The sequence below is a fragment of the Nerophis ophidion genome, linkage group LG01 (genome assembly GCF_033978795.1).
Source record: "Nerophis ophidion isolate RoL-2023_Sa linkage group LG01, RoL_Noph_v1.0, whole genome shotgun sequence".
Classification (NCBI taxonomy): Eukaryota; Metazoa; Chordata; class Actinopteri; order Syngnathiformes; family Syngnathidae; genus Nerophis; species Nerophis ophidion.
Window position 1 is genome coordinate 33,227,859 of NC_084611.1, and position 22,310 is coordinate 33,250,168.

At 39.4% G+C, this 22,310-nt stretch overlaps 1 protein-coding gene across 3 annotated transcripts in view; it reads right to left on the reverse strand.

Annotated features, from left to right (window-relative positions):
- Positions 1-22,310, reverse strand: part of grid2 (glutamate receptor, ionotropic, delta 2) — a 1,199,099-nt gene that overhangs the window by 496,525 nt on the left and 680,264 nt on the right. For all 3 annotated transcript variants that reach the window (XM_061901055.1, XM_061901073.1, XM_061901064.1), the window contains exon 4: positions 16,515-16,720. In XM_061901055.1, the coding sequence (XP_061757039.1) occupies positions 16,515-16,720 (206 nt within the window). The remainder of the gene's footprint in view (positions 1-16,514; positions 16,721-22,310) is intronic.

Genomic DNA, 22,310 nt, shown 5'->3' on the forward strand with positions numbered 1-22,310 from the left:
ATTTGTGTTAAAATAAAGCCAATAATATTTTTTTTTGTGGTCCCCTTTATTTAGAAAAGTTCAGAAAAGTATCAAAAATAATTTTGGTACCGGTACCAGAATATTGGTGTGGAAAGGGAATGTGATCAGCGCTGCCACAGGAGCAAAGGTCAACGCCTCTGTCCATGGTGCTGAAACAGAGTGCCATCAAACGGGAGGCGTGGCATGTGCTGATGGCCAGAAAACAGCTGGCAGATGATTAGATTGCACAGGTGGTACGTGTTGAACTAATCATCCGTTGTCTTTAACAGTGAGCGGTCGGGTGCAGGAGGAGAGGGAAGTTGGGAGGGAGACTGAAAGTCCAAAAAGAAAGCAGATTATTTGATGGCGGTGTTGAAAAACATTAAACCTGGGTCCTGTCCTCCCTGCTGTTCGTACTGTACACAAATGACTATCAGAGCACACTTCAGTCAATGTACATCATTAAGTTTGCTGACGACTCGGTCATAGTCAGCCTCCTGCAGGACAAAGAGTCAGACCACGGTCCTGTTCTGGAGAACTTCATCAAATGGTGTAATGATTCGTACCTGGAGCTTAATGGCGATAAAAGGAAGGAGATGTACATTGACTTTTGTCGTGATCCCCCTGCTAAAGCACCCATTCTCATTAATGGCTCTGCTGTTGAGATAGTCTGTGAATACAAGTATCCAGGCACAATTTTAGGCAATAAATTGACCTTTGATGCCAACACTGACTGTATTTGCAAGAAGGCCAATCAGAGGCTATTTTTCTTGAGGAAACTGAGGGGCTTTCAGGTTGATAGGACACTAATGAGGATGTTCGATTCATCTTGTAGAGTCTATTTTAACATATTCTATCACGACCCCTGCTTTAGTGGGATGCGACGTGTGATTAGTTTTTATTGTAATAAAAATGTTTTTAGTTTTTAGCTCAATGCCTTCATCATGGTTTGTATGTTGTTTGTATTTTATGTATTTGTACCTTGTTTTCAGTTTTGTACCTTGTTTTTACTGTTGTACCTCGGTTTTACTGTTGAACCTTGTTTTTAATGACTACTGCTGCAAACCAAATTGCCCCTCGGGGACAGTAAAGATTTTCTAAGTCTAAACCTGTTGAAAACTTTCTGTGCTTGGCTACTTTGACATGCTGTTGTTGTTGTACTTGTACTTGTATAGCGCTTTTATACCCCTTTTTAAGGAGCCCATGCATCTGTGGAACCACAAGACAGTGACTCCTACAATTGGTATTGGGACAACACTAGCAGGAACCAAAACACAGGGATCCCGTTCTCAACAACAACCGGTTTTCAAAATGTCATTTCCTGCACAATTACCGCAATGAAGGCTTGACAATATCAGCAGTTTGAACCTAGAACACATTCGTTCACTTTCCTATAAAAAAAAAAAACATGTCTACTGTCAATATTTATTATACAGTTAGCTTTATTTGTTGAAAAGTTGTGTATAAATATTATTATTTAAGGGTATAATTCTGCTGGGCTTTAGCTCACACTGGCATCAAAGTTATGAGACTCGACAGAAAGAAAGACTTAAGAGGCAAAACAAAACAACAAAAACTAGTGCAGCGTAGACAGATGTATCCACGCTTTACATTATTCAACGTCACCTTACGGAGAGTATTTTCCCTTCATATTTAATTTGTGACATGTGTCATCTGTGGGATCAGCTCTCGCTTGACGGTCCTTCAAGTGACTTAAAGAGAAAGTTGTCCCGAAATGGCATGGCTGTGTTAATATTTTAACAGCTTGCTTTGATATCAAATGGCAAAATTCATATTCCGCACTGGGTTGCTCATTGGATGGAAAGTGTGTTGTTGTGTGTGTGTGACAGACGAATATAAGGAAAAATCAAGGCCATGTCAGTAGAGCTGCACGGAAAACCCATGCTAGGCCATCCATATCGTGCTGGACTCGACCCACTCAGACCTGCAATTACAGTTGAGATCAAAATTATCTAACCCCCACACAATTTTGGTGTTTTAGCAAGTTGGACATTTATTCCGTATTTTGTTTGTAGTCATATCAAATAAAGATGCATTAAATAGCCAAATGCAACTTAAATTACAACATTATATTTTGTAACATACCAAACAGTGTCATATCTCTTAATATCTCATTGACAAAATAATTCAACCCCTTGAAGATCATAACTCTTAAGAACAGAATTTGAATAAGGTATTTTCAATCAGGTGTTGAAAACACCTGTAGATGTGATTAGAACCATAACGAGCAACAATTAAACTGATTGAAAAACACTGTGACGCTCAGTTTCTTGTAGATGGTCAATGGTGTATTTGCATCATGGTGAAGTCCAGGGAGTGGTCAAAGAAGTCAAGAAAGGAGGTAATTTCTCTTCATAAGAAAGGATATGGATATAAGAAAATAGCAAAGACATTACACATTCCAAGAGACACAGTTGGGAGCATAATTCGCAAGTTTAAAGCTAAAGGCACAGTGGAAACACTACCCGGGCGTGGTAGAAAGAGGAAGCTGTCTGGTATTTGAAGCGTACAGTGGTGAAAAACCCCCGGGTGACAGCTGAGGAACTACTACAGGACATCGCAGAGGGGGGAACGCAGGTTTCGTCCCAGAAAATAAGGCGCGCACTACGAGATGAAGGCCTCCATGACAGAACTCCCAGGCGCGCCCCACTTCTGACTACCAGGCACAAGTATGTAGACTCAAGTATGCCAAAAAACATTTGGACAAACCCCAAAGGTTTTGGGAAACTGTTCTATGGAGTGATGAGACAAAACTGGAACTCTTCTGGCCTATGAATCAACGTTATGTCTGGAGGAGAAAAAAATGAAGCTTACAAAGAGAAGAACACCTTGCCTACTGTTAAGCATGGTGGGGGGTCAATCATGCTCTGGGGCTGTGTCTCTGCCTCAGGTACTGGGAATCTCCAGCGCGTTCAAGGCATTATGAATTATATTTCCTACCAGCATATATTAGCTGCAAATGTCATGAAGTCAGTGACAAAGCTGAGGCTTGGGAGACGTTGGACCTTCCAACAGGACAACGATCCCAAGCATACCTCCAAATCAACATCAGAGTGGTTGCAGAAGAAGGGCTGGAAGACTCTGGAGTGGCCTTCACAGTCGCCAGACCTAAATCCTATAGAAAACATGTGGTGGGACTTGAAGAAGGCAGTTGCACTACACAAGCCCAAGAATATGAATGAACTGGAGGCCTTTGCCCGAGAGGAATGGGCTAAAATACCTTTAGATTATTGCAAAAAGCTTGTGTCCGGTTATGTATCATGTTTGAAGGATGTAATTACTGCCAAAGGGTGTTCTACTATGTACTAAAGATGCATGTAACTAGGGGGTTGAATAATTTTGTCAATGAGATATTAAGAAAAATGTTCTTCTTTGGTATTTCGTAAGATACAGTGTTACAATTTAAGTCGCATTTGTCTATTTGACACAAATCTTTATTTGATATGACTATAAACAAAATACGGAATAAATGTCCAACTTGCTAAAACACCAAAATTGTGTGGGGGTTGAATAATTTTGATCACAACTATACACTGAGCATCCGTGTTAGAACCAGTTGATTTGTCCATTCATCCATCCATCCATCCATCCATTTTCTACTGCTTGTCCCTTTTGGGGTCGCGGGGGGTCGCTGGAGCCCATCTCAGCAGCATTCAGGCGGAAGGCGGTGTACACCCAGGACACGTCGCCACCTCATCGCAAAGTCAAACATTTTAATAGTCTGGCCCGCGTGTGCACAGATTTTCCGTCATGCGGCCCCTGAGCTAACATTGGATTCACAACCCTGGTATAGAAGATCTTTGAGTGTTTTTGATAAGAAGAATCTGTGACCTGTGTTTTTGCAGTAGATTCCGGAACAACAACAAATAACTCTTGGTGATGTTGGCGTAATCAGCAGTTGAGCCTCCCTATATTCAGCTTCAAAAAGTTCAAAAATATTCAGCATTGTGAAGCTGGTGCAAAAACGCCAGTCAAAGATCCTCTATACCAGTGGTTCTCAACCTTTTTCAGTGATGTACCCCCTGTGAATATTTTTTTTAATTCAAGCACCCCCTAATCAGAGCAAAGCATCTTTGTTTGGAAAAAAAAGAGTTAAAGAAGTAAAATACAGCACTATGTCATCAGTTTCTAATTTATTAAATAGTATAATAGTGCAAAATATTGCTCATTTGTGGTGGTCTTTCTTGAACTATTTGGAAAAAAAGATATAAAAATAACTAAAAACTTCTTGAAAAATAAACAAGTGATTCAATTATAAATAACAAATTCTACACATAGAAGTAATCATCAACTTAAAGTGCACTCTTAGGGGATTGTAACAGAGATCCATTTGAATTCATGAACTTGATTTCTTCACAAAAAAATTAATCTTTAACATCAATATTTATGAAACATGTCCACAAAAAAATCTAGCTTTTAACACTGAATATTGCATTGTTGTATTTTTATTTTTTCACTGTTGATGAACTTTTGTTGAAGTATTATTCAATAAATATATTTATAATCGATTTTTGAATTGTTGCTATTTTTAGAATATTTTAAAAAAATCTCACGTACCCCTTGGCATACCTTCAGGTACCCCCAGGGGTATGCGTACCCTCATTTGACAACCACTGCTCTATACATCAGGGGTGTTTAGCATGTTTTTGAAACTAATGCAAAAAAGCTGGTCAAAAGTCCTCAATACATCAACTGATTTGCTGTTTTATGAAACTAGTGCAACAATACTATTTAAAGATCTTCTATACCTTAGGAGTGTTTTGCCGTTTTAACAAATCAAGTGCAAAAATGTAAGCCAAGGAGTCCTTAATACACTATATAGGTGAGGATTCCGTTGCCGTTCATAGCAATCTAGTGCAAAAATGCTTGTCAAAGATCTTCAATTCGTCAGGAGTGTTTTGTTGTTTTTGATGAAGCTGGTACAAAAACGCCAGTCAAAGATCCTCTATACATCAGGGGTGTTTAGCATATTTTTGAAACTAATGCAAAAAACGCTGGTCAAAGGTCCTCAATACATCAGGAGTGTTTTGCTGTTTTATGAAACTAGTGCAATCAATATAATTACTGTAATAATTAATTACTTGGGACAGGGGTGATTGCAGGAAATGGAGTAGCCAGAGGATTTATTAGTTGGATTATTTGGAGTCTTTCTATGTACCGGTATCTCTATTATGAAATGTACCACTCCATTCAGCTGTATAATCACTCGCTATACAGGGATAAATGATATCTGCCTATTACCTGACATCTTCAATGTTAGCTACCTCACTTTGTTTATTATTTATGTATTTCTGCTTGATCTACTCTCTATTTTATGTTGACATTTTTTCTTTTTTTGCTGCAGCTGTTACATATACTGTAATAGTGTACATGGTAGTTGAGATTTGTTATACCGTATTTCCTTTAATAGCTGCCTTCTCACTCCTGCGCTTATTCAAGGCATGTGGTAGAAGTAAGCAGGCGCTAATAGTTTTAAAACCTCTTCTCACCCCTGCGCTTACCAATGGCATGCAGTAAAAAATTGAGTGTGATAAAAAAAAAAAAAAATATATATATATATATATATATATATATATATATATATATATATATATATATATATATATATTCTGTGGTCGTGGCCAGGTGGTTGGGGACCACTGCTCTACAACGTGTCACTGCGGCCACCTTTACACCATGCTATCTGGGTGCGTGCTGGCCGGATGCATGCATTTCGCTGATTCTCACACGAGATTGCAATGCATACCTGGTCAATAGCCATACCGTTTACACTGAAGGTTGTGATAGAAACAACTTTAACACAATTACTAATATGCGCCACACTCCGTGAACCCACACCAAACAAGAATAACAAACACATTTCTGGAGAACATCGGCTCTGTAAGACATTATAAACGCAACATAAGAATTACCCAGAATACCATGCATCCATGACTCTTGGCTATATTATACACGCGACCCCAACCCCGCCCACCTCAACCGACGCACGGAGGGGGGGGGGGGGGGGGGGGTTGGTGCTAGCGGGGTGTATAATATAGCTAAGATTCATGGATGCATGGCATTCTGGGTAATTCTTATGTTGCGTTTATAATGTGTTACAGAGCCGATGTTCTCACGAAATGAGTTTGTAATTCTTGTTTGGTGTGGGTTCACTGAGCGTGGCGCATATTAGTAAGAGTGTTAAAGTTGTTTTATATCACAACCATCAGTGTGATCTGTATGGCTGTGGTACAAGACCCCTGGTTTACACATAGTAAAAGCAAAATAAAACTCCTCCGCCATTTTGAAATTGACGACAGGGGACGCGTCACCCGTGACGTCACGAATTTGACCCGGCGGTAAAAGTAAGCATGCGCTAATAACTTTGGGGAGCGAGTTAGTAGTTCAAGGCAGGCGCATATTACATGCCCGGCGGCTATTCATGGAAATACGGTATATTATATATATATAACACCTCGCCGATCTGCCCGTCGATCTCACAATCCACTCATCGCTCACTTGTGAACAAGACTCCGAGGTACTTGAACTCTTCCACATGGGGCAAGATCTCCTCCCCAACCCAGAGATGGCACTCCACAATATTACGGGCGAGAAATATGGACTTGGACATGAAGGTGCTGATTCCCATTCCAGTCGCTTCACACTCGGCTGCAAACCGATCCAGTGAGAGCTGAAGATCCTGGCCAGATGAAGCCATCAGGACCACATCATCTGCAAAACACAGAGACCTAATCCTGCAGCCACCAAACCAGATCCCCTCAACACCCTGACTGCGTCCAGAAATTCTGTCCATAAAAGTTATGAATCGAATCGGTGACAAAGGACAGCCTTGGCGGAGTCCAACCCTCACTGGAAACGGGTCTGACTTACTGCCGGCAATGCGGACCAAGCTCTGACACTGATCATACAGTACATACATACCGGTATCACAAATAATCCGCTTGACCAAACACTTCAAGTTAGTTAAAAATTCTGAGGGGAAAAAAATGGTGAAACAAAGGACATAATCAACTTACAGTAGACTTTGTCTCTGTGTATCTACAAAGCGATACGTACTCTTTAAGTCGTAGCCTATCTGGGATTGAACAAAATACTAAATAGATAAGTACAAACTTTTATAGGTATCAAATATGTCGAGGCCATCCGTTTTTCGTTTGCAATATAAACAAAAATACAACATAAAAATCAGTTTTTCACGTTTTTTGGTTTGATAATATAAACAAAAATAAATAGCAATAGGAATTAAAAAAGCAAGTGGAAAACTATTTTCTCTATTCCCCACCCATTCAGTGTTTGAAGGTATAGTAGATTGCACATGTGCAGTGTCTCTTTTCCGTATCCTGGTCTGTGAGGGACCGGGACAACAACAACAGAAGAAGAAGAAGAAAAAGAAGAGCGATGTTTGCCTGCTCGATAGAGAACCAAAATAATGTGTCACTTTCCTTGTCTTTACATAATAAAATAGATGGTAACTCTTGTTTTGACAACACTGAAACAGTCTTCTTCTGTTGTTGCGGGTCACTCACAGACCAGAATCCTGAAAAGAGACGTTGCACATTTGCAATTCACCCGTATGTCCAAACAAGTAGGGAGTATAGAAAATAGTTTTCCACTCGTTTAAATTCCTATTTTTGATTTTCAAACACATTATACTGTTACGGCTCAAGCTCCTGCCGCCGCACATTCAGCTGGACACGCTGACTCCACTCCACTCCACTCAATCTACAATCAACACACCTGATGTTGATGAAAGCTCCTCTGCCTTCTTAAGCCAGAGTGTCCTGCGTTCCAGTGCCAGAACGTAGCCACTTGTATCCGTACACTTGCGTCTCTAGCTATCCTCGTCAATGTGCTTACTTGCTTTCTGTATCCCCCCTCCTCTGTGCTCGCCGAGTCTTGTCCTGTGTCATCGTCCTGCAGCTTCGCGTCATTCCCTGGTTTCGAGAAGTGTGTCTCGCCTCCCCGGATCCCCTTTGGATTCCCTTGCAGCCTTCCCGGATCTCGACCCTTTGCCTGCCCCCGGACAACGACGCCTCGCTCCAGCCCCTGACCACTTGCCTGTACCCGGACCTCCGACCCTGCCTGGCTTTTTCTGGAATTTTGCATCTGTCCCAACACGCACCTCCTGGTAACACTCAACAGATAATCACTTTACATAGTCTCACCACACATCTTTGGATTAGTTACACACATCAATCCGTCGTACCAATAAATACGCTTCAAGCTAAGCGACGTACCTGACTCCGTGCCGTCTCCTTCTCCACTGTATCGTTACATATTGAATTCATATAACGGTTAATGGATAACAATCCGTTTTTTAGCATTTTTTAAATTTTTTATTATTAAACCAAAAAACAGAGAAAGTTGTTTTTTATGTTCAATCATTTTTTTATTCCAAACAAAAAACAGATGGCCACAATGTACACGGACCCTATTCAAGAGGGTTGAGTTACACTGGGTCCACTTTTCTATTTTTTGATGGATACATTTCGGGCAATAAGGGTATTAAAGCACGGTATGTTTTATATTTTGTTTATGTCAAGGGGGAGGAGTGTACCTCTTTCTTGGCATACTTACATGGCCCCGCTATGAACTGTTTGCTTGCCTAACAGAATTGCTGTTGCGACATCCATAGGATTTATGTAGAACAGCAGTTTATTTCATGAAAATTTGCAGTTCTTCTGTATATTTGGAAAACTCCTCTCGTGGACCGTGGGCCCGATTAAACCTGTTCACTAGCCTGATGCGGCCTGCGAGCCGTACGTTTGAATCCCCTGAAATTGGGAAGTTGATCCATCACCCTCTTAAGATTTTTTTGATATAATGTTCAAAGTAGAGATGTCCTATAATATCGGCCGATAAATGCTTTAAAATGTAATATTGGAAATTATCGGTATCGGTTTCAAAACTATCGTTATTAGTTTTAAAAAAAGTAATATTTCTGACTTTTAAAAAAAACGCTGTGTACACGGACATGGGGAAAAGTACAGAGTGCCAATAAACCTTAAAAGCACTGCCTTTGGGTGCCAGCCCAATCACATAATATATACGGCTTTTCACACACGCAAGTGAATGCAAGGCATACTTGTTTTTCAGCCATACAGGTCACACTGAGTGTGGCCGTATAAACAACTTTAACACTGTCACAAATATGCGCCACACTGTGAACCCACACCATACAAGAATGACAAACACATTTTGGGAGAACATACGCACCGTAACACAACATACACACAACAGAACAAATACCCAGAACCCCTTTCCCTTGCAGCACTAACTCTTCTGTGACGCTACAATATACACTCTGCCCCCTAGCCCCCACATCAACCACACCCCCCCAACCACGCCCCCACCTCATGCTCTCTCAGGGAGAGCATGTCCCAAATTCCAAGCTGCTGTTTTGAGGCATGTTAAAAAAATTAATGCACTTTGTGACTTCAATAATAAATATATATATATTTTTTTTTTCCAAAACTTGAGTTGATTTATTTTGGATAACCTGTTACATTGGTAAATGCACCCAGCGGGGCATAACTACAAAATTATGCATATTGATGTGTTAATTCCAAGACCATATAAATCAGTGTCGGTGGATATCGGTATCGGTAATTAAGAGTTGGACAATATCAGAATATCGGATATCGGCAAAAAAGCCATTATCAGACATCTCCAGTTCAAAGTGTACAAACTTTTAGTAAAATATGGACTTTTGTCGAGGATGAAACCCATTGACATTTACATTGTTTCTTATGGGAAAATGTCCTTCAAAATACAAACTTTCCTATTTACCAACCCCGCTCAAACACCAACTAAGTTCGCAAATCGAGGTTCCACTGTTTTATCAAGTCATCAGACTAAAGTCCAAGTGAAGTCCTGAGTCATTGATGTTAAAGTCCAAGTTGAGTTTCAAGTCTTTGATTAAATTATGAAAAGTTGTGACTCAAGTCTCAGTCCAGACCTCTGCCAGGTACTATTGCTATGGATAGACTTGTGTGCTATGGCAAATTCCCAGACGTTTTTCTTTTCTAAATACAGTTTGATCCAGTTCCAAAAGGTTTATTAGATTGTTTCAGATCTCACAAGATAAAATGACTGCAAACACTTGTTATTGCCCTCCAAATTATTTATGTAATCTCATCGAGCACGCCAGTCTGCGGCGCAAAGTCATTTAGCAGAGGGCGGCGTTCCAAATTGTGCCAATAATGAATCACGCGCGTAATGTTGATCCGTCACAGTTTAGTTTGCTTTCTCCTACCTGCCTCCCTGTCTACTGTTTCATTCCTTCAGACAGTTAACATCTTTTATAACATGCATGTCTCTGTGAAAGGATCAATCAAATCAAACTTTCGCTGCAGCCTTCCTCATCTCCTGACACGTCATCTCAGAAAACTCTCCACTAATTAGATTCATAGCTTTTGTAGTCAACTTTTCTAAAGCACAATCTGGAAGCCTGCCTACATGCCAAAATGAACACGGACAAGCTGAAAGCCAACGTGTGCAAATAAGACATCAGAGAACCAACCGCCTCTGCATGGCGAGACACTGAGACACAATCACATGGACAAAAAAGAATTACTTCTCTTTGTAAGCATCACATTTTCTTCTTGTTTATATAGCTGGTGTTTGGCAAAAATAATAGTGTTTTGCCCAAAATTAAGCATTGTGGCGGTAGCATCATGGTCGGGGGCTGCACAGGTGCACAAAGGGAGCTCCGGTTCATTGAGTAAAATATTTTTGCTTTGGACAAATTTTGGACACTGTGGTTTGGTTCATTGTGAGGTATCCTCACTTTTGAGTCATGGTCAGCTGTAAACTGACCACTCTAAAATATATGCTATGTGGCCATCTTTCCAAGAGATGGGCATCATAGTGTGTATCACAATTACAGAGGGTTACCTTTCACATCTGAACCGATACGGTACCCCAGCTCCTCCAAAACCCTCAAGTCTAGACTCCAAACATCCCAGAACAATCTAATCAGGTTACTTCTAGACCTCCACTCCAGATCACACCTCACTCCTACCCACTTCTCCAAAGTGGGCTAGCTCAGGGTGGAGGACAGAGTAAAACAACTTGCTCTGAGCCTTGTCTATAAAATCCGCTACACCTCCCTTATACCGAAGTATATGTCAAACTACTTCCATAACCACTACACCAGAGGGAGCTCCACAAACCACATCAAACCCAGACTCCGATCCAACAAAGGTTTTAACTCATTCTCCTTCTATGCCACATCAATATGGATTCACGCCCAACAGGTGTAAAAGAAAGTGCATCTTTATCCTCCTTCAAAACCGCACTAAAAGAACACCTCCAGGCAATTTCAACCCGAGACTAACATACTCCACCACCACATCCCACCTCCCCGGATTCTAAATAATCAAATGTAAATAATCAAATGTATATACTTGTTCTTACGCTTTCTGAGCTCACTATGTTCACTGCTCGCTGTACATACCCTACCAAGTCAGACCTACACTGTTTCAATGTCCATTTTTTGCAATTGTCGATGACTGAAGTGCTGACATCAACCAAACCTAACCCCCCATGCACATCCCAACCCCCGGATTGTAAATAATGTAAATAATTAAATGTATATACTCTGATGATTAACTTGTGTGATGACAGTATTATGCTGATAGTATATATTTGTACCATGAATTGATTTACGTGGACCGCGACTTAAATGAGTTGAAAAACGTATTCGGGTGTTACTATTTACGGGTCGATTGTACGGAATGTTTAGTCTTTATTTGAAGGAACAATGCACAGAAACATTAAGCTCAAAGACAGATATGTTCTGTACCAGATTATATCTGAAAAGCTAATTTCCATCCGCAGTCCTTGGCTGCTTAAATTAAAGAGTTACAAAAACCATGTAATACAATTATGACAATAAAATCATACCATGTCATGTAATCAAATTTAGAAAAGTCAAAAAATGCCCTTTCATGGACACATACTTAATATACAATACAACCACACCTCGTTTACATCATCACACAAAGACAATACATGCTCTTCTTCACATCTGTCAACATATGTAAAAACAACCATGATTTTAACAGACACACCTCACAATTTACAACAAAAATACTGTCATGAATAAATATATTACACATTAAGTTAATCTGTCAAACATAGTGCCCACCTTAGTGACCGTGTGAGCAGCTTTGATTCCTCCAAAGCCACTTTTTAACTTCAATTGAGTAATCTGTTAAACTTTTTAAGTTTGTTGTGAGGTCGTGCCATTCCTTTATGGTTTTATATGAAAAGGCTTATGTGCAAAATATGTTTTACATCCGGGTACGCTACACGCTATGTGTGTTTCTAGTTGTCACAGCAGATGTAAACTAGACAAATTGCTTAAGTGGCGCTGGTGCAGTGTTATTTAGGTTTTGATGGGCCATTCGTATTGATGCTAATCTTTGAATGTTAGCTAAATTTAACAATCTATATTTTTGGAGAATTATGGACTGTACTGTACAATCTACTAATAAATGTTTCAATCAATCAATCAAAACACATATATTCCATAACAAATAATATTAACAATAAAACATGGAAACACAAAGAGAAAGGGCCAGTTAATTGTCATGTCTTGTGATCATGTTTTGTTTAGTTATGTTCTGTTTTGTTTAGGATTCTATTCCTCCCTGTTTTTTCACTCCCTTGTTTTGTCGCCACGGTTACTTATTGTGTTCACCTATCTCTGATTAGTGCTCGCCCGCTCACCTGCTTACCGAGCACTAATCAGGCAGAATTTAAGCTTGTAGTTGCCAGGCAGTCAGCCTAGCGTCATTGTTGTTGTTCGTTGCATGCGCTGTTCTTGCCAAAGTAAGTCATGCTTGTTTTTTTCATGCCAAAGTTCGTGCTGCTCTTTTCAAGTCACAGTAAGTGTTGTTTGTGTTATGTTCATAGTTTACGTTAAAGTTTTAGTTGTGTTTCCTTAACCAAGTTGTGCCTCCGCTGTGAGCGCTTTTTGTGTGTACCTTTTTTATTTAAAATTAAATGATGTTTACACCTGCACGCTATGTCCCGAAGAGTCCGTCTGCTTTCCTGGGAGAACGACCCCGTCTTGACATTAATAAAAGTAGCACTTGTACTAAAGCATGCGTTCTACATTAAAAGGACTTCCACTCTGTAATAGCGGTTTGGACATTGTTTACATTGTGAAATGCAGTCGGGTAGTTAGGGCAACATTGAAGCCAGGGAGTCTCTCATTGGCATTCATTAAACGACCCAAGCCAGTAATTGAAGTCTTCCACACGTGTTTGAGAGCTTTGGAAGGAAATCTGCTCAAACTTTGACCTTGTGTGCTTGTAGTCATTGTGCAGGAACAGAAGAAAAGAGGTTTTTGTGTTTCTTCTAAGTGGAAAAAAAAAACAAAATCACTTATCATTAGAACAGCTTTAAATATTCTCTACTAGGAATTCAAAGAGACCTTCAGACGCATTGTCCTTCATACATTCTAGACTTTTAACTTTACACGCACACACAAAGTATTCTTGGTGTTGTGACATACAATAATACGCCCCATCTTCCCTGTCACGCCTTCATCTAAATTAGACTGTGATTGAGTTTACGGAGGTCACGTTTAATTAAACTGAGATGAGGCCGTGACATATGGGATTAAGCCACATGCTAACACACCCTCAAATGAGGAATTCATGCAAAGAGCCCATGGCTTTCAAGCATGACCCTCCGTATCATTTATGTATTGGAGCAAATGGAAATCCCTAATTGTCTTCAGCTGCAAGCCAATAATGAGGATGTAATGCAATTATTTTATTAATAACGAAATTAATGCATTTGTAATGTAATATCTGAGTTATGGACTTATGATGTGTGAATGTGCCAGGATGCACTGCAAAAACTGAAATCTAAGTAAGATGAAATATCTCAAATAAGGGTGATATTTGCTTATTTTATGTCTGATAAGATAATTCTTTCTCACTAAGCAGATTTTATGTTAGTGTTACTTGTTTTGAGGGTTTTGGTCCTAAATGATCTCAGTTAGATGTTACAGCTTGTTGCTGACATGTTTTATGACCTATATTGAGTAAAACATGCTTGAAACTAGAATATCAACTGTTGCAAAGCTGTGTCATTAACACTCACCAGTATAAAACTACTTTTTTACAGTATTAATTTCTTACTTCAAACATGACAAAAAAAAAAATCATTATGCCGAACGCACATCATTATGTCAAGATAATGGCCCTAGCATTTACTTAATCTGCGATAAGGTGGCGACTTGTCCCGGGTAGAGCTTGCCTTCCACCCGATTGTAGCTAAGATAGGCACCAGCGTCCCCCGCAATCCCAAAGGGAATAAGCGGTAGGAAATGGATGGCATTTACTTAATTTAAGAATATTTTCCATCATATTGAGCAAAAATGTCTCTTTTTTTTCTTTCAAGAAAAGTGCAATTTGTATTAGTGAGAATATACTTATTTTAAGGTATTTTGGGGTTCATTGAGGTTAGCTAGTTTTACTTGTTTTGGAATGTCTTGACAAGCCAAATGTTTTTGTTCTATTGGCAGATAATTTTGCTTAGTTCAAATAAAATACCCTTAATTTTTGTATTTTTTTTCCTTGTTTTTGAACACTGACTTTTTGCAGTGTGGAAGATCAGAGAATACCTCGTTGTCAGGTAAATCATTGTTGAAACACGTCACATTTTGCTCATCTGTCAAGGCTTGGACTATGGTGCGGTTTGTTTTCCCGTGGTGCAAAACGACTGGACCGGACATGGCGTGAAGGTAATGACATCTTTAAATTTTAACTCGAAAAGTACAAACAAAACAAAGGGTATAAAAAAAAGCGCTCTCAGAGGACGTACAACACTTGGCTATGAAACAAACCTATTACAACAACGTATACTATGGACATAAAACAAATTATGCAAACTATGGCATGAATAACAAAACCTACGGGGAATAAGAAAAGAGCATGGATCATCAGCATGGAGCAAGGGTGTGTAGAGGGTGGTAGAGGGTGATGTCGCCAGCCTGACTGCCTGGTAACTACAGGCTTAAATATGTGCAGTGATGAGAGGTGCGTGAGTCCAGACAAATCAGGTGCGTGAGTTGTGGTCACATAACAGGTGAAAACTGATGGGTTGGTATGGTGACAAAACAAACTAAAGTGCCCAATAACTCCAAAACAAAACAGAGCGTGACCACAAAAAATGACACATCGATGTACGTTATAGATGAACACAGTGTCATCGAAGCCCAAAGTCGCTTTTTAAATTGGACGGAGACGACTTCCACACTGCAAAAAGTCAGTGTTCAAAAACAGACAAAAATGTTTTTACAAAAATTAGGGGTATTTTACTCGAACTAAGCTAAATTATCTGACAATAGAACAAGAAAATTTGGCTTGTCAATACTTTCCAAAACAAGTAATATTAGCTAACCTCATTGAACCCAAAAATATCTTAAAATACATATATTCTCACTAATAACAACTGTACTACTATATGAGTACGTATTTTCTATTGTTTCATTGGAAATAAAACAGCAAAGTCCACGCCTACAGCCTGATTGTAGCTGAGATAGGGACCAGCGCCTCCCGCGACCCCAAAGGGAATAAGCGGTAGGAAATGGATGGATGGATGGATGAAATAAGAAATCATTACTTTAAAAAAGTAGTTCTATACTTCTTGATGACAGCTTTGCAACACTTGATATTCAAATGTTTTACTCAATATAGGTCATAAAATCTCATCAACAAGCTGTAATATCCTACTGAGATCATTTAGGACCAAAACACTTAAAACAAGTAAAACACTCTGAAATCTAAGTAAGATTAAATATCTCGAATAAGGGTGATATTCGCTTATTTTCTGTCTGACAAGACAGTTCTTCCCACTAAGCAGATTTTATGTTGCAGTAATGTACTTGTTTATGCAGTGTGTAGACTTTATGAGAGCCAACAAACTTAATAAATTATAACTTACTGTAAAAGCTCTGTAGTCACATATGCCTATTTAAATTAAGAATATCTCATAATCCTTACAAAGAAACATGATGGGGGGGAACAAGCGTCTTTTTGTGTCGGTCTGGCCAGTTTTGGGTCCTAAATGGCTGTCACAGTGTACCAACTTTTCGGAATACCTACTCAGACGTCGCATGTCCAGGTGAAATGCATGGATTTATGATCTAGAATAAACTTCTAAGGAGCAAGGAAGCAAACCAAGGGACACACGGAAGTGATCAAGGCGCCGCTATAAATAGTTTGTCTGCATTAGTGTTTACAATAACAATATCAATAATACTTGGTTAATACTCAAATTATGAAATTAGAATTATCTTAAAAGAATCATCTTATCAGACAGAAAATAAGCAAATATCACCCTTATTTACAGTTTGTAGATTGGTTTGTTATGAGATGCGAGCTCTATCGTGGAACAAATTATTCTCGTAAGATGAGGTACTACGTATACAACTTTAAACCTGAGCACAGAAAAAAAATCGAGCGATTTACCTCGGAGATGAACGCCTTGGCGGTGGCCGGGCTCATGAACAACACGGCCCTGCGCAGCGTGTCTCTGTATCGATGCAGCTCCTCAACTCGCATGGTCCTGAACAGGCTGGTGATCATCATGTTGACGTTGGACTCCACCTTCTGCAAGGACACGTCCATGCCCTGGTGGGAGGCGCTGTCCAGGAAGTCCTCGATGCCGCGAATATCTGTGAAAAGACACGTATTACGTCAAAGAAGTTAGTGCGCTACTTGGCTGTGACCAGCTGAGGCGCTGTTGATCCAGCATTTCCAAAGACTGCTCTTTTACTATGAAGCCACGCTGTTGTAACACATGCAAAATGTGGCTTGGCATTGTCTTGCTAAAATAAGCAGGCGCGTCCATGATAACTTAGCATATGTTGCTCCAAAACCTGTAAGTACCTTTTCAGTATTAATGGTGCCTTCACAGATGTGTAAGTTACCATGCCTTGGGCACTAATACACCCCCATACCATCACAGATGCTGGCTTTTTAACTTTGTGCCTTTAACAGTCCGGATAGTTATTTTCCTCTTTGGTACGGACGACACGGCGTCCACCGTTTCCAAAAACAAAATTGGAATGTGGGCTTTTTAATTGGAATGTGGGCTTTTTAACTTTGTGCCTTTAACAGTCCGGATAGTTATTTTCCTCTTTGGTACGGACGACACGACGTCCACCGTTTCCAAAAACAAAATTCTAATGTGGACTCGTCGGACCACAGAACACTTTTTCACTTTCCATCAGTCCATTTTAGATTAGTTCGGGGCCCAGCGAAGGTGACAGCGTTTTTGGGTGTTGTTAATAAATGGCTGTCGGTTTGCATAATAGAGTTTTAACTTGCACCTACAGATGTGGCGACAAACTGTAGTTACTGACAGTGATTTTATGAAGTGTTCCTGAGCCCATGTGGTGATATCCTTTACGCACTGATGTCGCTTTTTGATGCAGTACCGCCTGAGGGATGGAATGGCACGGACCTTGCCGCTTGCGTGCAGTGATTTCTTCAGATTCTCTGAACCTGTTGATGATATTACAGACCTTAGATGGTGAAATCCCTAAATTCCTTGCAATTGCTTGTTGAGAAATGTTGTTCTTAAACTGTCTGACAACTTGCTCACAGATTTGTTCGCAAAGTGGTGACCCTCTCCCCGCCCTTGTTTGTGAATGACCGGGCATTTCATGGAAGCTGCTTTTATACCCAACCACGGCACCCACCTGTCCCCAATTAGCCTGTTCACCTGTGGGATTTCCAAAATAAGTATTTGATGAGCATTTCTCAACTTTCTCAGTCTTTTTTGACACTCGTGCCAGCTTTTTTGCAACATGTTGCAGGCATCAAATTCCAAATGAGCTAATATTTGCAAAAAAATAACAAAAGTTTACCAGTTTGAACAATACGAACCTTGTATGTGCAGTCTTTTCAATTGAATATAGGTTGAAAAGGATTTGCAAATCATTGTATTCTGTATTTATTTACCATTTCCACAACGTGCAAACTTCACTGGTTTTGCGGTTTGTGAAAAAAAAAAAAAAATGTTAAACCCTGTTCTATACTATTTTAATGATCTATGAGGCAACATAACCAGGATGCACGTGTACGTTGGTGTGTTTGCCGCTTGAACGCCTCAACCATGCAGGTGCATGCAGGTCAAGGTAATCCTAATTAAGACACTTTGCTTCTTACCTCCCCACTAATTATATTGTAGGGACCGTGTGTGTAGGTGTGTGTCCGTACCCTCGCATGTGTACGTGGTATGTAAGGCAGCGGCCTAATGATGTGTTTGATATGAAAACAAATGACATTGCCACCATTGCCGGTGTCATGCCTGTGCAATTAACTAGATTGATTGGACTTGTTGGGAACGCACACGGGACGAGGAATGAGCGGGGGAGAGGAGCTATGTTGTGTTTACGTTAATAACCCATTTTGGAGGATTAACGAGGTATTAAGATGATGACACATACCATGAGATGATAGGAAGTGGATTAGAACGATCACAATGTGGCATATATCAATGACTTAGGGGGCGAATGAAACAACATTGTGTACGGCGTATTTGGGTGATTTAGAAACAATAGTTAGATAGTACTAGATAGCATGCGGCTCTTCAGCAACGCTAAAGAGATATAAAATTATTATTTGTTGTTTTAATAGTGTTTCTGTGGGACAAACACAACACAAACCTTCCTAATTGCTAGAAAGCCCACTGTTTAATATATCTGTGTTTATGCTTCACTAATGACAGTATTTTGCCAGCGCCGCTTGGTCCGACTAATCTTGGCGGCCCTTGAACTCACCATATTTGATTTACGTGTCCAATTTTCTCTGTCGCTGCCACAGAAAGACGTGTTTTGTGCCACTCCTTCTTTGTCTCATTTTATCCACCAAACGTTTTATGCTGTGCGTGAATGCACAGAGGGTGATGTTATTGTTGATGTTATTGACTTGAGTGGAGTGCTAATAATCCAAATCAAAATTATCAAATCAACTTTGTTTATAAAGCACATTTAAAGATTTTAATTTTCCTGCGGGAACTCTCCTGAAGGAATCAATAAAGTACTATCTATCAATCTAAAATTTACCTCAGGGTCTGTCAAAGTGCTGTACAATAGGCAGGTTAAAAGATAACACAAGAGAAACGAGCAAACGCAACACAACACAAACAGCACGATAAAAAAAAAAAAAATGCTAACATGCTATGTAGGCTAGCTGTGTGTACATATTGCATCATTATGCCCCGTTTGTAGGTATATTCAAATTCATTTTATTTCCTTTAGTTATGTCCTCTGTGTATTTAATTTATATATGCATGTCTTATGACACATTATTCGTATGTAATATTGGCTGCATATCTGATTGTTTTTAAAACCAGCCTCCAATTACACAAAGCTCTTCAGTGTTTCAGCATCCAGCCTGTGGAGCTGAAACCCAGCACTCGTGGAATTATAACATGTTTAATCAGCAACATGGTGATATATGACATGCCCAGTGACTGATTACATGGTTACATGAGTCCTAAAATCAGCATGCACGAACGAGCCAAGGAAACCCTTTTGCATGTTTCAGTGCCTAAAGCACACAGATGTGAGTGTGCCGTTGCAAAACTCTTGTGGAATTATAACGCAATTACTGATCAATATAGAAATACATGCAGTGATGGGCATCAAAGCGACATTTTGCTGTATGCATATCTATTGGTCCAGTGGTAATGTAACTGAGGATGTACAAATAGAACCAACAAGGGTCCATTACTATTAACTATCTGTGATTTATCTCGGGACACCCTACAACAGGGGTAGGGAACCTATGGCTCGCGAGCTAGATGTGGCTCTTTTGATGACTGTATCTGGCTCTCGGATAAATCTGAGCTGACATCGCTTGACACGATAAGTAATGAATAATTCCACTTGTTAAAAATAACGTTCAAAATATTAAATATTCTCATGCCTTTTTTTCTTAAGAAGTTGCGTTAATGGTAAGAAGTAATTTATTTATTATTGGTTAGTGTGGGGCTTGTCCTCCTGGGGGTTCTTCAGACCCCCAAGCACCGACATGGGAGCCTGTTTCAGGGTTACAATACTGTTTTATTTTTCAATTATACAAAAAAAGAAGGGAAAAACCAAAGGAAAAAAAATGAAGACAGCAGAAACAAAAGGGAGAAAAAAAAGATTAAAAAACAAATTTAAAATGAAAAATAAACGAGAAAAAACAAAAAGAAAAAAAAACAGGAAAAATTATACAAAAAACAAAAATAAAAAGGGAAAAACTAATGAAAAACAAAAAATTAATGAGATAAACAAAAAAGAAAGAAAAAGAACAAGAAAATGTATACAAAAAACACAAAACAAAAATAAAAAGGGAAAAAACTAAGCAAAAAAGTTAAGTCAACAAAAACAAAAGAATAAAACAAATCAAAAATTGGCTCCAGTTTCAACCCCGTCTCTCCTCCTGGCTGCTGCTTATAACAGAGTGACAGGTGATTACATAACAAGTCCGAGATGGGCCATCTACGCACCTGTCGCTGATTTTGAGGCCGATCCTGGTATACCGTGCTTCGCTGCAGGCCCGCAGGCCACGTCCCCTCCACAGTTAGCATCAGAATAACAATGTTATTCCAAAGAATAAGAGACTTATTATACTCTAGAAATGTTGGTCTTACTTAAAAATGCACACGTTTAGTTGTGTTCAGGGTTAAAAAAAAATATTATATGGCTCTTACAGAAATACATTTTAAAATATTTGGCTTTCTTGGCTCTCTCAGCCAAAAAGGTTCCCGACCCCTGCCCTACAACTACCTCTAGAGGTCCCCATACCCACTGTATGTATTTAATTGCTTTTCCTTTTCTTTGGCCCACCCCTTTAATGTTATTCATTTTCTCTCCCTACAGTACAAAAACAGCATCTATCAATGTCTTGACAAAAAAAAACAAAAAACAATGATTTGTCTTGTTTTGGAACAGTTGATGATGGTTATGTGTGTATGTGTAATTATGTAATAATTATCACACAACTCTTATGCTTGAGGGCCGTTGCTAAAGTTATCAATTCTGTTGAAGTAGTACTTCTCTATCCGTGCAACGAGACAAATTGCAAATCCAAAGATTGGAAGTCGTCTCGTATCAGTGTCTGTGTCGAGGAACGGCCTGCTGACTACCAAGGCCGAACACCGCCGTGCCGCAGACAAAGCAGAGACAGGGTGATATCACGACTGTCAGCACATTTGCATTTTTGTAGTGTCTAACTGAAGCTCTCGCGATTACACCCTTCCCTCAGCGACAGCTTCAGTGATGTAACCAGGGACCTCCCAAATCAATAGGGGAAGCACGTGGGCTAGACTTTAGAGCGTAGTTTAAATCTGGAACTAGAGTACAGCCCAAAAACGTCTTTCCTCAATTGAGCAAAATTTAACCATGTCCCTGCATGATTCCTTGCTTCTCGTCTGTTTAATGGATATCATAAGTGTTTGAACTTGATAATGTGCAGCAAAACTTTTCATGAATTCAACTAGCCTTAAGGTGTGTTCTTAAATTTGTGTTGGTCGTCTTAGTTCAGGGGTGTCAAACGTTTTTTTTCAACGGGCCACATCAGGCCCTCAAACTGGTTTTGTCCGGCCCACGGGATGAGTTGGCTAAGTATGAAAACCAGCCGTAATGTCTGAATGAAAGAAACTGCTGTTCTAAATGTGTCCACTAGATGTCACAATAGCAATTATTTGTCTTTATAGATTATGCTACAAATGTAAAAAAAAAAAAAACACACGTCAATGAAAATAATCAAACTACATAATTAACATTCTTTAATTTGATTTTAATATTATTTTCTAATCTTGATAGATTGAAAATTAACAGCCAATGAGTTGACTGATGAACATTATCACATCATTTATTGAGAAAGTATAAATAAAGACACATAAAGATATAACACTATTAACCGCAACATGGAAATGTAAAACAAATCCAACAAAGTTATTTTCAGAATGTGCTTGTTCTATTTTCGGACAAAGAAAACAATCCGAAGTTATCTTTATTTTTAAGTGATCGTGCCTTGATTTTACCAGTCCCGCCCACTTGGGAGTAGATCTAAAATGAGTTTGACACCCCTGTCTTGGATGAAGAGAGCAGTTAGGAAACTAAAAACTAAGGTTGTGGGCATTGTTTTCTCTAAACGCTTAGTTTTGTTTAAATATGGTTAAGGACAGGCATTATTGTGAGTTTCCTGTACGTCATCTGTATCACTGGAGGAAAAATATTTTCTGCTGGAGATAATCCCTGTTGC